This window comes from Cottoperca gobio, chromosome 6 (assembly GCF_900634415.1).
Source record: "Cottoperca gobio chromosome 6, fCotGob3.1, whole genome shotgun sequence".
Classification (NCBI taxonomy): domain Eukaryota; kingdom Metazoa; phylum Chordata; class Actinopteri; order Perciformes; family Bovichtidae; genus Cottoperca; species Cottoperca gobio.
Genome location: NC_041360.1, coordinates 21,524,377 through 21,540,398, shown reverse-complemented (window position 1 = coordinate 21,540,398; position 16,022 = coordinate 21,524,377). Strand labels below are relative to the sequence as shown.

General features: G+C 45.1%; 1 protein-coding gene across 1 annotated transcript in view; it reads right to left on the bottom strand.

Moving 5' to 3' along the window:
• Positions 1-449: 449 nt before the first annotated feature.
• The window catches only part of kcnq1.2 (potassium voltage-gated channel, KQT-like subfamily, member 1.2), a 148,162-nt gene continuing 132,589 nt past the window's right edge, over positions 450-16,022 (bottom strand). The window contains exon 18 of the mRNA XM_029434006.1: positions 450-1,023. Within this exon, the coding sequence (XP_029289866.1) occupies positions 877-1,023 (147 nt within the window). The 3' untranslated portion in view covers positions 450-876. The remainder of the gene's footprint in view (positions 1,024-16,022) is intronic.

Sequence of the window (16,022 nt, the reverse complement as noted above, 5' to 3'; positions counted from 1 at the left end):
AGCTCAATGTCAGGCCACACATAAATTAGCATTATCTGAGCAGAGTGATTATGAGGTTAACAGAGGGAAATTCATATAGCGTGTCCATGATTGAATCACTGTGTCCTGCGGGGGAAGACTGAGGGCCCACAATGCTGGTGTATAAGAGAAAGCTACATTTAGACCAGGGATGTCAAACATGCGGCCCGTGGGCCAAAACCGGCCCACCAGTGGGTCCAATCCGGCCCGCGGGATGACTTTGCAAAGTGTATTAATGAGTTGTTTTGATCAGAAAGTAAACATCTTTGTAGATACACTGTGATCAGTAAGTTGTAACACACACGTGTAAATGATAAACACTATTGTTGAAATTGCACCTTTATTTTTCTTAAGAGATTTCAGGTTGTTCATAATATTTTGTAAAAAGATTAAGTTTGAACATTTTCAGAATGTACTTACGAAGGGAAACATTTGGAGTTGTGGTTATTTACAGGTTATTATGCTGTGATGTTACTGGTCCGGCCCACTTGGGATCAAATTGTGCTGCATGTGTCCCCTGAACTAAAATGAGTTTGACACCCCTGATTTAGACGGATCAAACAGGGCCAACAGTGGCAGAAGGAAGAGGTCAGTTCGCCTTCTTTCTACACCATGAATCCCACTCCCAGAGGAACCCGGCGCCAAGTGGACAATTAAAGGTTGTTCTCTTCTCAGTGGTCAAAAGTCAATAAGAAAAGGTGGGATTGCAAATGGAAGAGAGGGAGAGTTTATTTTGGAAGACTGAGCCCCCTTATTATTTGCAGGCTTGCTCCCCATATAGTGGGCTAGGCTGTTGTGAACTTCTAGTCCTTCTTTGGTGATGACACCATCGTACCCAGCGTGACCATCGCTGTTACATCAGAGCCCCTCATCGATGCTGGCACCCATGCGGTTCTGGATGGTCACCCTGCGGATGGAGGGCTTGTACGTCAGCTCCGTCTTGGGCGGAAACTGCTGCATCAAGATCCGCAGGACTGAGTCCATTTTCCGGTCCATCAGGTGGACCTGGATTTAACAGCAGTGACAAAAAAAAAAGACAAAACAGGTTAAGTCAGCCTCCGGTGTAAACACTCTGAACATAAGTACAGTGTAGACCTGCGTTATGAAACAAACAAAGTCGGTCAACAAGTCTGTGCTTTTGTTTCGTATCCATCTTCCTCAATATAGATGCGATCCCAATGACAGAGCAGTGTAATGGCATAATGACATGGTAGTCTGCCAGTCGCGTCTACCTGCTAAAGACACTCATTACAAAAGCTGTTGAGCCATATGATCGCGTGAGTGGGCGGACAGACACTCACAGACACACACAGACACACAGACACAGACACAGACACACACATACACACAGACCGCTGTTGTTTACATGCTTTGCCAACTGTAAACACAGGTGTGTCACCCAACAGAGACATCTCTGACATTGCACAGCCGGCCTAACACAGACGGATGGCTCCACCTTAGTGATAGAGGTAAACAGATGACAGACTGCCTGGTGACATTCAAATACACACCGAGACTCATGTACACGCTCACAACCACAACAAGTAGGCGCGCACACACTCTTGTAACTTCAAAGAGATCTACATCTTCACAGCCTTGGCCTTGGTTTTACCTTTGTACTTATGTACCCCCCCCCTGTAGTACTTACACACACACACATGTACACAAGCATGCTAACCAATATCCTCTGATGGCTCCAATGGCTTCCAAAAAAAAGGAAAAATGATAAAGGTGGCGCTTCGTAAATCAAAGCCTAAACAGCAAAGCACATCAAAGGCCCATCTCACGCACCGGGCCGGACAGACAGATTCAGACTCCTGTCTCTACTAGACGCTGATAGCAAACAACTCCGGCCCAACTGCGGTATTTCTGGCAGGACACAGTCAGATAGTTAACATCAATGGCATTTTCATAAGCTTAAGGGTATGGCCCCTCTTTTCTCCCCATCTTTTAGTGCGTGTGCCTGATGGCCCGGACGTTTTTATAGCAGAGCGGGACATTCAGCAGCTATTATTGTTGTTGAAATACGAGCCTCTGAAACCTCGGAGTGTCACAGAGAAGAACGAAATCCCATCGCAGCACGCCAGTGATCATCATTTTTGAAATAACTGAGCATTGTCAAAATGTCTGAGAAAAGATTCCAGACTTGTGGCTTGTAGATCTCATTGCTACAACAGGTTGAGTGCATCTTACAGGTAAAGATAGCACAGATTGTGATGACATGTGTGAGGTCACGTGCGAGTACACTGGCTGCTTTTGCCACATCATAACGACTTGGACATGTTCAGTAAAGCAGAGCAAGAGTTGCATCATTTTGACACTTCAGGTTTCCTGATATTTCACTTTATATCTACAGTGCTTTCCTCTGAGACTGTACCGTGACCTAAATAGTTGACAAAGCACGCGCTGTGCCCGGATAAAGCTTAGAGAATAATAGGCTATCATAAACATGTTGGGCAGTAATCTACAGACTTATCAACATTCTCGTTGGAGCTTAAAACGGATCAGGAATTCCTCCTGTGGGTTTTTCTCAAAAAGGAGTGGCCCAGAGGGGAAGACAAGAACAAACATTATTAGACAGGCTTGTTGCAAACACACATTAATTAAACACTTATTTATCGCCTCCGACAAAGGAGAGAGGTGGGGGGATTGTGCAAGTGGATGTGTATGGATGTGAGCATGTGTGTTGAAAGAGTACATTTGTGTGTGTGTGTGTGTGTGTGTGTGTGTGTGTGTGTGTGTGTTTCCAAGTCTGGGTGTAGGTGAAAGAGATGGAGTGATTACAAATGAGGAAAGCAAAAGCAGGTAAGAGTGGGCAAATGCACAGACGCTGTCTCTTCTGCAGAAATACTACCACATGCTACTGTATGTGTTCATCACTTGTGAGTCTTTTCCTTTTTGTGCTTCTCTCGTGCAGTTAGTTGTAGGTTCTCTTAATTGGCATTTGCTAAAAGGGGAATTGTATCGTGTTCACTCTGCGTCGGGTGTAAATGCTGGAGTTGGGTGTCACCACTGTTGTGTCACATAAACGCATGTGATCCGGTGACAGGTGATGCTCCAGCTGTCCCTCGACCCTCCCTCTGACCACAGGCAACACATGGGACAGTCACAGGCAGGGCTGACACCAAGTGTCTTTTAATAAGTACAGTCCCTTTCTTTTCTGTTCACTAAAGACAGAACAAATATTTCTTGGGCTCACCCTCAAAAAGTGAAAAATGATTTAATAATAAATAAATAAAAGTCAATTCTATATAAGGCTGATGATTGTATTCATTAGTGATTCATCAGTGTATGTGTTATTAATCAATGTATTGTTTGGTGTATAAATGGTCCTTTAGTGAACAAGGGATGAGAAATCTTTAACATTCAGTTTATAATATCATTTATTCTAAAGGTGAAAAGAAGCAGACAATCCTCACATTTGGGATGCTGACATATTATCATCTAAAAGCATCAACATAAGAAATGGGTGAGATGGGCTGTGGGAACAAAAAGGGAAATTGAATACAAAAATAATTTACCAAGACAGAAATAACAAGCAACATCGGAACATTGTCTTCTACGTACAGTACTTCCAGTCATTGCAGCGACTGGTGGGGACATGATGTACAGAGACAACGGTGGGGAGGACACAGAGCTCCTGTTCACACAGGAACACCCTTCCTGACCACCTTCCTGCCCTCCCCTGGGGCTGTTTGTCTGTTATCGGGTACACGACAACACATACAAGCACACAAACAAACAGTGTGTACACACACTTGTTTGTGCTGGTCTGCCCGTCACCTAGCAAATACCAAATAAACAAGGTCCTCGTCAGGACTGTAAGCAAGAGGGCTGTAGGGCAGAGTGTAACAAAAAGAACAATAAAGAGCGAGGCAGTGAGTACACTGTCAGCAGTTTGTCCTGCAAAGTAACAACTAAATGTATCGTGTTAACAGCCTGTGCGGTGACTTTCTGGTGCTTAGAACAGAACATGACTTTTCCCAATCTGGTTACATTAGTTACCTGGACTCAAACCAAATTCCTGATAAGATAAGATTAAATAACATTCACTTTATTATCCCTGCAGGGTACTTTTTTGTTGTTGTTGTAGATACTAAAGCTGCAGTGCAATAAAAGCATCATGTATAACGTCATGTCACGCATCCAGATTTGACAGGTTTGTTTTCTAAACCTTACTGGAGACTCACTACAAATGATTTTTATTCTACTGAAGATGTAAACATTTACAGATATGCTTCCCATATGTCAGGATGTTTTTTTAAAGGATGCACAAGACAATTGGAATATAGTGGCCTAGTGCCTTGGATCACTTACTATACTATAGTATAATAATAAAAAAAATCATGTCATAAAAAAAATCATAAATAAATCTTAGTATACTATGCCAATAAATGGTTTTGAAAAATGAATTATAGCAGGGGCTTAAAAATATTTGTATCTACAAATTCATCACATTTCAGCGAGTAGATATATATAGTATAGTAGATATATATATATATGTATATATATATATATATATATATACACATATTGTCATATGGCTTGAACATAAAAAAAAAACTTAAATATAAATTTAAGAAGAGAATCTGAGTTGGAGAGGTCAATGCCTTCTCAGCCTGTCTGTTTGAAGAGAAGAGAAGAGGTGTCTGCTTTACTTTATGAAAGTCATTCATTCACACACAGTCATCACAAGCTGGCCTGTGCCGATACAGCGATTCACACTGCCATCTGTTGGAGAGTTATAAAGCCTGGAGAGAGAGAGAGAGAGAAGCCTGGGGGCTGCTATCGCTGCATTCTCTGATGTGTGCCATATTCTACCGTCGCATAATCACTGACAAATGGAGACATGACATGCAAGAAGGGATATGAAATACTGGATGAAGTAGACCGAGGGAGTTGTGTGGTAGCCTTTGACATGTAATGAATGGTAATTAGGTGTTGTGAAGTGAATGGTGCAGTACTGGCTAGAATGAACAAGCAAGAACGCCTCGCTTTGGACGGTCAACACCGAGCACGTAGACAAACAACAACACTGTGACTCAGACACACCTACTGTACTGCGCCGCTCTCTCCATGACTGTCACCGCGAGGAGGAACCAAGTCACGAAGAGGAGTGAAAATAAAGAGAGCACACGGAGAGGAGAGGAGAGGAGAGGAGACAGAGGTGCAGGCCTGCCAAAAGGAAAGACTACCAGCTCCAGGAATGTCTTGGCATCTGTGTGCGACCAGGCCGCGCTATTCAACAAAACAAAGATTCCTGCCATTGAAATGCTCTCAATCGCACGACACAACGGGAGAACAGAACGAGAGATAAGACGAGGGGGAAAGCAGTTGCGCGGGTCCCCGTCCTCTCGTGCTGTAGTGAATGTGTAATGTGTTTTCCCCCCAACACTGTGACCTCAAGAGGCCTCGCGCTTCAACCTGTGCAACGCCAGACAACTTTTTACAGCGTCATTCTTTCTTTGTTATGGCTGCGTCTGCTTACATGGCACGAGCATGACTCACATAATGTTCATTAACACAGGAAAGGAATTGTTTAATGTACCACTGGGGCCTTTTTGCATGAATAAATATAAGCAAGGTTGTAAAACGCTGTTCTGGTGAAAAGACAGGAAATATCTAGCGGCCTTCACTTTTACATTATGGTGGGCTTTTTTTTTTGTTTTCACTTATTGAAGTCCATTTCCTTTCTTCTAAATCATCTTCAGTCAGCAGAATAGAGCAATCCTTCTTATGTCTGATGTGCAGCCATCTCAAATCACACTGTTACGGTCCAGAGATGAAAAGACAAACTCCTTCAGATAAATCCCTTCTTGAGCAACAGTGAAAAAAACAACAGTACCTAACGGCACCCTGTGGAGTTCTCTTGTAAATAAGGAAACTTGTATTTATATTCACCATCTCTAACCAAAATATTTGTCTACCCTTGAGGCCGAGCAAACCTGTTGAATGCATTTCCTCCCGAATAAAACATTTTCTAATGCCAGCTTTTTGGGATATTTTGGAATGTGCATTGTTTCCACTCACATATAGTGGCTGTCTTCTTTCTCTTCTTTTCTTAGGATGCGTCGGCTCTTCGGAGGGGAGGATGAGGAGGCGGGGAGGAGGATGAGGAGGAGGAGGAGGGGGAGGGGGGGGGGGGGTGGCGAGGGGGAGGAGGAGGAGGAGCAGTGACGGGAGAGGAGAGGGAGGAGGCGGGATAGGAGGGATGGGGGGCGGGAGGAGGAGAAGGAGGAGGAGGAGGGAAGGGAGGAGAAGAGGAGGAGAGAGGGGAGGAGGGAGGCGGAGATGAGATGCGTGGGCGGGAGGGGGAGGAGGAGGAGAGGGGGCGGTGGGGTGGGGAGGGGCGCGTGCTGGCGGTAGGCGAGCGGATATAAGGATAGCGGGAGGGGCGGGAGGCGGCTTTTTCGGCCGGCACGGAGGGGAGGGTGGCGGGGCTATGGGAAGGAGACAGTGAGGCTGATGTTATTTCGTAGTGTGGGATCTGCGGTATTTATTCTTCGTCGTTTTTCTGCGTTTATCTCGTTGTGGTGTTGTGTTCTGCTATTTTTCTTCTTCGTATTCTCTTATGCTCTCGCATATTCTCTATTTCTTCTTCTTTTCTCTTTTATTCTTTCTTGCTTCTTCATTCCTTCTTCTTCTTCTTCTTCTCTTCTTCTTCTTCTTCTTCTTCTTCTTCTATGCCTTCTGGCACATTTCTACATTTTTTGTCACATTGCCTCCACCAACTGTAAATCAATGGAATATCGCAAAAACAGTTGGCAGGAATATGTGTAACAGACTGCATGTGGGAGCATGTGGGAGCATGAGGTAGATGTGATCTCCACAGCTCCACAAGAAGATAATAAGAAATCAACAGGGTCCCGATAAAGGAAGATATTTTGTATGTTTATTTTTTTTTAGTTCTAGAAACTAAAACTGTTTAAAGATAAAAGCAAAAGGGTGGACAACTTGTCAAAATGAAGATCATATAACTAAAGGCCAATGCATATGTTATGGGTAGATATAACAAACAATTCCAATCAATAAATATATTAAAGATTTGTTCTAAAAACCTCAAAACCTCTGTACCTTAGGTTTAATAAATGTGCCATCTCTCGCTAACAGAGATCCCCAGAACAATTACTGGTGTAAATAAATAATGGCCATTCCATTAAAACTCAGATGTTGGACGCTCACTTCCTGTTTGTCAGCTGCTGTGTGGAACAGCCTGCAGGTTAAAGGCACGGTTGTGTTATATATACAGCAGGAAGCAAATGTGGTATTATGTTCATTCTCACAAAAATAAAGCATTTATGTGTAATACCAGTCAAACAAAGAAACCTGAGTTATTTTCCACTCCTGTTTCAGTAACATTATAACGGCAACAGCGAGAGCGTAGGGTCAGTTCAGGTGATGTTTTTCTGCCTCTCCATAGATCCCCTGTGCAGCTCACCCTGGCTGCCTGCTCTTTGTGTTTCACCTACACTCTCTCTCTCTCTCTCTCTCTCTCTCACACACACACACACACACACACCCACACACACACACACACCGTAGCGTTTCGCTCGTAACACAATGGTCAATGCAGAAAAAGCAACAGAGGGTGTACACACTGGCCTCGCTGGTGGGCCAATAACAAGCTAGTATTACACAGAGGTCATCATTATCATTGCTGTGACAGGGCTGCATGAATGGAGAATGGAGATCAGGGATGAGGGGAGGGAGGGAGAGGAAGGGAGAGGCCAGAAAGAGAGAGTAAAGGAAGAGAGGGAAATAAAAGAAAAAGAGCCAGAACAAAAGGAAAATACATTTGAAAGCAGGAAAAAAAAAAAAAAAAAGACAGTAGTGGTTTTTGTCTCCAGGAGAGGGGGATAACACACACACACACACACACACACACACACACACACACACACACACACACAAACCAACAAAGTCAGCAGTGTACTGATATGATGATGTTGTCAAAAGAATAAATCAAGCTTTTTAAAAACACTACATTGAGTGACAGCAGACAACGAGCTATAACTCACGAGTGTCATCCAAACTAATACATTCAGCACCCATGAACTTCAGGCAAAGAGCAGTACACCCCCCCCCCCCCCCCCTGACTGTCTCTCCTTCCCTGACACGTCAACTCAAACCATTCCCGCAGCTACGTTGGATGAATCCCTCAAACTACAATCGTCTTTGCTTCTGACTTTGTAAATTGAGAAAACATTGCAGCTGTTCTGGAAACAGTATTCAACTTTATCCTAAATTGACACCAGCATTTAAATCAATTCAAGGGAAAAGGATGAAGGCGATGCAGTTGCATGATTCAATGAAGCTCGTTTATGATTTTGAGAGTGCCGTCAGTGAGTCACGTCGTTACCACTTAGCGGCTGAGCTCGGTTGACGCTCAGTGTATATGTTACAAATGAAGGTCTTGTATCAGTAACTGAATTTGCTAGATTTAGGATTGCTTTATGAGCCTACACTTGGTTATTCTCCTAAAGAAATATGTCAGACGAATATGTAAGGTGCTCAATCGTTTCATTTAAGAGGTTTCGCATGGAGCTTTTGAACAAACAGAACCGACATGTGTGATTCTTGTGCCTGTGCTGATATCATTTTACAGGAATATTAAACAAACGATACTTAATAAAAACCTTTATTATTAAATTAGAGACTTTTAGCAGGGGGGGAAACACACACACACACACACACACACTTTAATATATGTGATGAATGCACAACCGACAAACGGACCCCTCGTCTTGATTTTCCCATTTTCTCACAGCCTTATGTTCAAAGAAACCGTTTTAACTCAAACACATAAAAAAAAAAAAAAAAGCGCGGAGATATACAGCGTGAAAGAGAAACACAAACAGAAGAAAAGAGGTGTGCGATTGTTTCACGACAAGCATGTGCCAGCGGTTAAGAGAGGCCAGAGGAGGGAGGTGGACGGATGGAAGGATGAAAGCTGAAGGGGAGAAAGGAGAGCAGGACAGTCAGACAAACTTCAAAAGGCTCTGTTGGCCTTTTATTAACAGTTTGTTTTTGCTGCCTTGCGAGTGTGCTGACTCATCCTCTGGGCCCTTTCATATTTGAGGGGAGGGGATTGAGGCTGTGTTCAGAGTCTGTGCCTGAACCATGATTATGAAATGCGATAGCATCTCATTATTGATGTGTTTGTGTCTTTGGTGAAACAGTGTGGGTGATGTGTTTCTTTGGGTTATGAGTGATTGCATGCGAGACTGCATGAACTCGAAGCCGTGTTCTCGGGAATTATTAGTCGTGAGTTTGTGTAGTTCAGAGTTTGTGTGTGCACGTGTGGTTTTGTGTGTTTGAGTTCAGTTATTCCTGCTGGATGTAAAGTTCCCTGACTTTTCCCCAACACATTCAACAACTAAATAGAAGCGTTACCATGACCTTAAAATGTTCTTCCTCTCTGGTTTCTAAAAGGCTCAACAGTCTGGCTGAAAAACACCAGCTAATGCAATGAATGTGTGAAAATGGCAAGTCTGGTATATTCATGTGACCCATTTGTAAAAAATCTCCCCGGATGATTTAATAATATCCTTGAATTTCCTTTCTTGAGTGCAGCTCTCTTGTGATATTACAGAACGCCCTGTGTGCAGTAACGCCAGCGACCTCAAAGTGTACATTCGGACGAGGTTAACTGGGGTCATGCTTTGCAAGTTTAGTGAGCCCGAGAAAGAGGGAGAGCGAGAACGACAGACTGCGTGAATGAATCCTAAACCAACGTGTCAGCTGGACTCAAATTCACCAACCCGACGAGCAACCAACCCGCTCCACCGGCCGCCTCGGTGCCAGCTGGAAAACAGAGCTAGGCCCCGGCTCAGATTCACCACGGGCCGGGCCTCTGCCAAGGAGAATGGATTCACTTTAACGCTGGCAGATACAATATGTTCTTTGTGTTTGTAAAAAGCAGGAGAAAGAGATGGACAGGAAGAGAGGAAGAAGAAATGAAGGGGAAGGCTGGGTGGCAGCGGTGTGGATGAGAGAAGGAGGGAGCGAAAGAGGGAAATGGTGGTTATGTTTTAAAGAACAGGAAACCCAGTGAGAGCACCTGACGCACATGATAAGTATCAAGGGCTGTGCCACGTGCCGCTAAACTGCAGCCAAAGCTCTTTTCTGCAGGGGTGGTGATGGTGGTGGTGTGTGGAGGGGGGGGGGGGGGGGTGTGTGTACCGGCTAATCTCTCTTCTGAGTGGGCGCGCACTCAAAGCTGCTTTTGTTTCTGAGGGCTACTTTCACGAGGACGTACAATCCCCCGGCGTCCGCTCCTCCCCTTCTCCTCGACTTCTCCTTTTTCTCCTTTTTTTTTTATCTCTGCGTTGTTCAGAGCACACTCCTTCCCTCTGAAACACTGTGGGTGTTTTATTTGATTTACTGATCATTCTGTTTGGACATGACCGTGAGACAGAGAACGTGTGTGTGTGTGTGTGTGTGTGTGTGTGTGTGTGTGTACATACATGCACTGTGCGCATCCCCATGTGGTAGTGCATGTCCGTGTGTGTCCAGGCGCATACGTACGTGTGGGGAAACACTGATGGTCTTTCATGTTGTAAGAAAAAGCCATAAATCGAAACAGCCAAGAGAGAGAGAGAGAGCGTTTGGGCGCGGGAGACGCTTTGATGTCGCGTTAGAGGCACATTAGCGTTTTTCACGTTGAGAGATGTGAGGGTCGGGGGAAATGTTACCGCAAACACAATAAATGTGCAGCATAAACAAGCCAAAAGAGATGAAGTATGAGAAGGCTGCCAAGAGATGAAGTTGCTGTCGGCTCAGAATAATACGGGTGTGGGAAGACTTTTAGCTCTCGCTCCCCCCCCCCCCCCCCCCGTGTGTATATATAGCAAATGTTTGCAAGTACCACAATACTGTGTTGGCAGTGATGAAAATACCAAACATGAAGATTTATATAGACTGGAACATGTTTGTATTTATTAACAAAGATCAGCACATATCCAACAGTAATAACTTGTGTCCCATCATCCTGTTCAGCCAAATGTTAACTTATAACAAACAAACAAATAAATAAATAAGCCTGGATTTGGGTCAAAGTTGGAACAAGTTAAGGAATTACAGAAAGTAAAATTACCGTCCATGTGAAACTCATAAAACCAAACACCACCGATCCATAAACACTTCAACATCCTCCAACTTATCTCCAGGAAGCTGTCACCACACACGACTATCGATGAAACGATAACGGCACTCACAATGTTTTTTAGCACGTAAAGTCAAGTAAACACGGGGAGGGGGGGGGGGGGGGTGGGTTAGGAGAGAGGGACGGAGACAGGGTGGAGAGAGGGGTGAGAGGAGAGGGTGGAGGGAATAAGCAGTTGCCTGATGGACCATTTGTCTTTAAAGACAGCTGGACATGATCTGCTCCTAGTGTGGTGGCCATCATGAGGACAGAACACGGCGTCCAACACGTTGTAACACTTTCATAGAAGATAAACAGACACAAACATTCTGTGTCACACATGTTTCAACACACACATAAACATGAATACATAAATATAATGCAAAAGAAAACACACACAGACACACACACACACACACACACACACACACACTTTCTATTCATTTAAGGCCTCTTCTCTTCAAGGAACTATTTCAACACATCCAATGAAGCCAAGCACTAATATTTCTTCATCGTGGGCTCTAGTGTGGGAAGATGAATAGCCGCCACATGACTCAATCAGGACACTTTGATTACATTCCCCCGTCTCCTCAGAGTTAATAAACAGCTCAGCGGCGTGACACCGCTCTACATTTCATCAGCAAGGCAGCAATGACTCAAGAGGACAAAACTGTAGACCGCTGTGTCTTTGAAAAAACCCTCACACTCATCCACTGAAAGGAAAACACACACACACACACACACACACACACACACACACACACACACACACACACACACAAATACTGATATGCACGTCCACAAACATGAAAGGAGAGTGACACGTGCATCACCAGAGCAGAGTGTTTTATGTGTGTGTGTGTGTGTGTGTGTGTGTGTGTGTTTATTTATTTTATATAATCTGTCAGAGTCGCCTTGAACAAACTACTGTGTCTATCTTTGTAGTACAGCATATGTGTGCGTGAGCATGTGTACGTGCACGTCGGCAAACCACTCTTTGACTTTGCATCAAGGGTGTGGCCTCGCAAGGGTTTCACACAGGGGAGTCTTTATAAAATGAGGAACCTCCCTGCCCCCCCCCCCCCCCCACCTTGTCTTCTCACTGCCAGCTGCCACAACCACCAAATGCCCCCCAAACCCTCAAACACACACACACACACACTCCCCCGCCTCCTCCCCCCCCCCCCCCCCCCCCCCCCCCCCCCCCCTCCTGTGCCAGGCTGTGGTGGCAGCCAGCGTGGCATCGTCAGTCACCGGGGAGGTGCCATGTTACTACGGCCACTGCTGTAGGTCGGCCACACTGTGGCTTTGTTCTCGTCATCAATAGGCCAGTCAGACTGATATTATAAATGACAAGGGGCGTGCCAGCACTTTGGTCTAGGTTCAGGGCGACTATTGAAATGGATACTAATGGCATCATGGCTTGTGCACAGGAAATACTTTCCCTCAACAACACAGATGGTGCTGTTTTCTGAGGAACTAAAACACTTACATATGGTATACATAAACATGGCAGCGCTGCAGCCAATAATCATTTTCATTATGGATTAATCTAATAACAACATTTTAAAAATGATTTAGTCAATAGTGGAAAAAGCCACATGTTCTGTGGATTCATACTGAAGTCTTTAAATTGTTGCTATTGTTTAAACAACAGTCACAGATTTGAAATAATTCATTATAAATAGAAGACAAAAAGCATAAAATCCTCACGTTTGAGATTGTTGTCGATCAAATAACTGAATACTCAACTCAACAAAGAGAGGTTCCCAATATCTTCTAAATAAAAATGTTCTACTTGCTTATAATCACAAATGACGGTGTGTTTGAGCGCCGTGTTGAGAAGCGGTGTTAAGAGACTGAACGTGCAGTATCAGCAGTGTCTACTCAGGTGTTACTCATTTTATTTTCCAAAGAATGATCCAAAGTGTAAACCACACAGCTACTTAGACACGAGACAGACACGATACAACACACGCGATGTAAACAAGAGTTGTCTGAGTACAGTGGAGGGAATTAAAGATGATGTGTGTGTGTGTGTGCAACCCAGACAGAGAGCATCCCCCGTGCTCCACCCCCCGCCAGCTGTCTGCCCTGCCCAGACAGTGGCCCTGTGCCTGGTGCCACGGCCCCGACGCCGTGCCAGCTGATCCTTGGGCGCAGGAGTCAGCCTGACCCCAACCAACCCCCTTTCCCCTTTTAACCAGCATTAAAGCCATTATCTCAGAGAGAGAGCCTTATTATACTACATGAGCACAGCTGGCCTCACATACACAGAGCGGCAGAGAGGAGGAGGAGACAGCACGGTAAAGAAACAAGCGAGAACAAGAAAGAGAAAAAGACATCTTGTCGCCCCACTCGTCCGTTTCCAAATATAGCATCCTATCCCCATCCCACTCAGCCTCTTGTTTTTGTTATGGTGCCGTTTTTTCCTCATCAAAAGATGTGCACGCGAGAAGCGTTGGTCGGGCGCCTCGCTCGGTACAGACCTTTGTTTGGCTTTTTTGAGGAGTGATGTTTTGATGGCGTCTGCAAATGTCGGTGGGAAGCTGAGGAGGATGATTACGCAGCTCGGAGCCGTCTGGTTGGCCGGTGACAGTGTTTAGAGACACGCGATTGGTCAGAGCGTCCGGGGGAGGGGGGGAAACTGCGGAGAGGTCACCGGGGTCTAGGGAGCTCTCAAGAGTGTGCTCATTTAATGATGAATTATATAAAGAGCAGCATGTTAGAAAATGTGAATGAAAGCGCTTCCTTGTGGCATTACCAAACGCAGCTGGAATGAGAGCTGGACCGACTGCTTCCCATTTACAGTGGACAGGGATGTCTGGTGTTATTCCAGAGAATTTCATCATAACTCTATCAGCTCTGCTGGATGACCCAACATTCTTTCCTGCAGACCAACACTGGGCCTGCCAGGCTCGGCAGACAAAACAAGACATGAAACTGATAAGGCCAGATGAAACTATTCCACTCATTTAGCCTGTCAGTGCGGCCTGCCTAACATCCTCCGTTCACTGCCTTCAAGCTGCTACTGTATTTGAGTGTATAGGCTCACTGAAATTGGTTAAAACAAGGGGAACACAGAAACCTTAATAAAGAGTCATGCTGCATTAGCTAGTAGTGGTTCCTGTTTACCCTGGGTTCATATAAGAGCGATCACTGAATTACTTTTAATACTGAATAAATCTTCTAAAGATGATATTTATGAGGCATGATCTTTTTTCTAAAGTTTCTTAATCAACAGATTAATGCTGATAAGACACATTGTGTGCATCCTTGGGGTAAAACAAATGCTGCACTGCACCTGTTGATCAGTGGAATAGTGTGAAACCATTGGCTGGACTTATACAAAAACAGCTCTCATAGCCCTACTAGAGGTCAAAAACTCCACAGGGAACCTGTATATGATCACAATGGTGATGGGGAGGAAACCTAGCAACTATGTACCAAGGAAAAAATAACATACCTAAAAGAAAATGTGATTCATCTAGCGACTTGTTGCCGCCCGCACACAATTTCCTGCTTCAGTGCAGCCATCCTGTGTGTTTTCAGCATCTCAGGTATGCCAATAATGACCCAGGGAAGTGTGTTGGCCGCCAGCTTTACCTTGTTTTTAGCCCTCGCATTCCCTACGTGGTAACTCTTATCTGATCGCCCCTGCACAAACAGGAAGGTATTTAATCACAGAATCAGTAACTACTTTCAATTTAGCTATATGGATATGGACTGAGAGAGAGAGAGCAGAGAGCGAGAGAGAGAGAGAGAGAGAGAGAGAGAGAGAGAGAGAGAGAGAGAGATGCACAGCTGCCCGGGTACAATTGCCCTCACAGTACCTAGTCACTGTCATCTGAGAAGGCCAATTGCCTCTTGTCATCAGGGTAAAAGCGAGTAGTGGGGAAAGACACACACGCTAGCACCCTTACACGCACACGCGTAAACTTGAGGCCTACTGAACAAGCTGCCGTGAGTGGCCAACACAGTGCTCATAGCAGCGCTTTAACGTCAGCATCAACAACACAGTCATTACTTTTGATTCACAGCTCTGCCTCAGTTGGGACTTAAATAGATTGGAGAGCATGAATAAGACAATTCAGACTTTGGGTTTAGCCCGAGACAAAGGCTCTATGTGACGATGGGGTTTTACAAGGGGTTCTGGTGTGTAAGGCTTGTGTACATGTATGCACACGCTTGCCCACAGAACCAGTCATACACACACACACACACACATACCCTTAAGCCATCACACACACACACACACACACACACACACACACACACACACACACACACACATACCCTTAAGCCATCACACACACACAAACACATGTACAGTACAAACACATAACCACACGCCTTCTCGTCCACCTGTTGTTCCCTCTGCAGAGACGTGGAACCCTCCCTCAGCCTTCTAGCCTCCAGCTGTTGGGTTTGGGGGCGACAGACGCACATATGTACACAGCCCCCCCCCCCCCCCCCCCCCCCCCTCTCCTCATGCCTGCTGCAAACCAGGCTTGGTAGTATTTTAGCTTGTAGTAAACAGAGAGGCAGGCTTTCATCAAACACAACCCCCCCCCCCCCCCTGCCCTTCTCTCTTGCTCTCTGTTTTCCCTGCTTCTCCATCTCGCACGATCTCCTCTGTCACTGTCCTCCCCCCTCAAAGGAAGAAGTCTGGACGGATCACAGTCCTCATTTAGATCTCTGTTGATCTAGAAGAGGGGAGGAAATGTGGCCCTGTTCAGGAAATGTCTGCAGGTAGCTCAATCTTTTCAAGTGCTGAATTAAATCTTTCTACTTTTAACCCCCACCCCAGCGTCAGCACAGCGTCAGCCAGAGATAGTGAAAGACGTAAAGAGTCATGTTC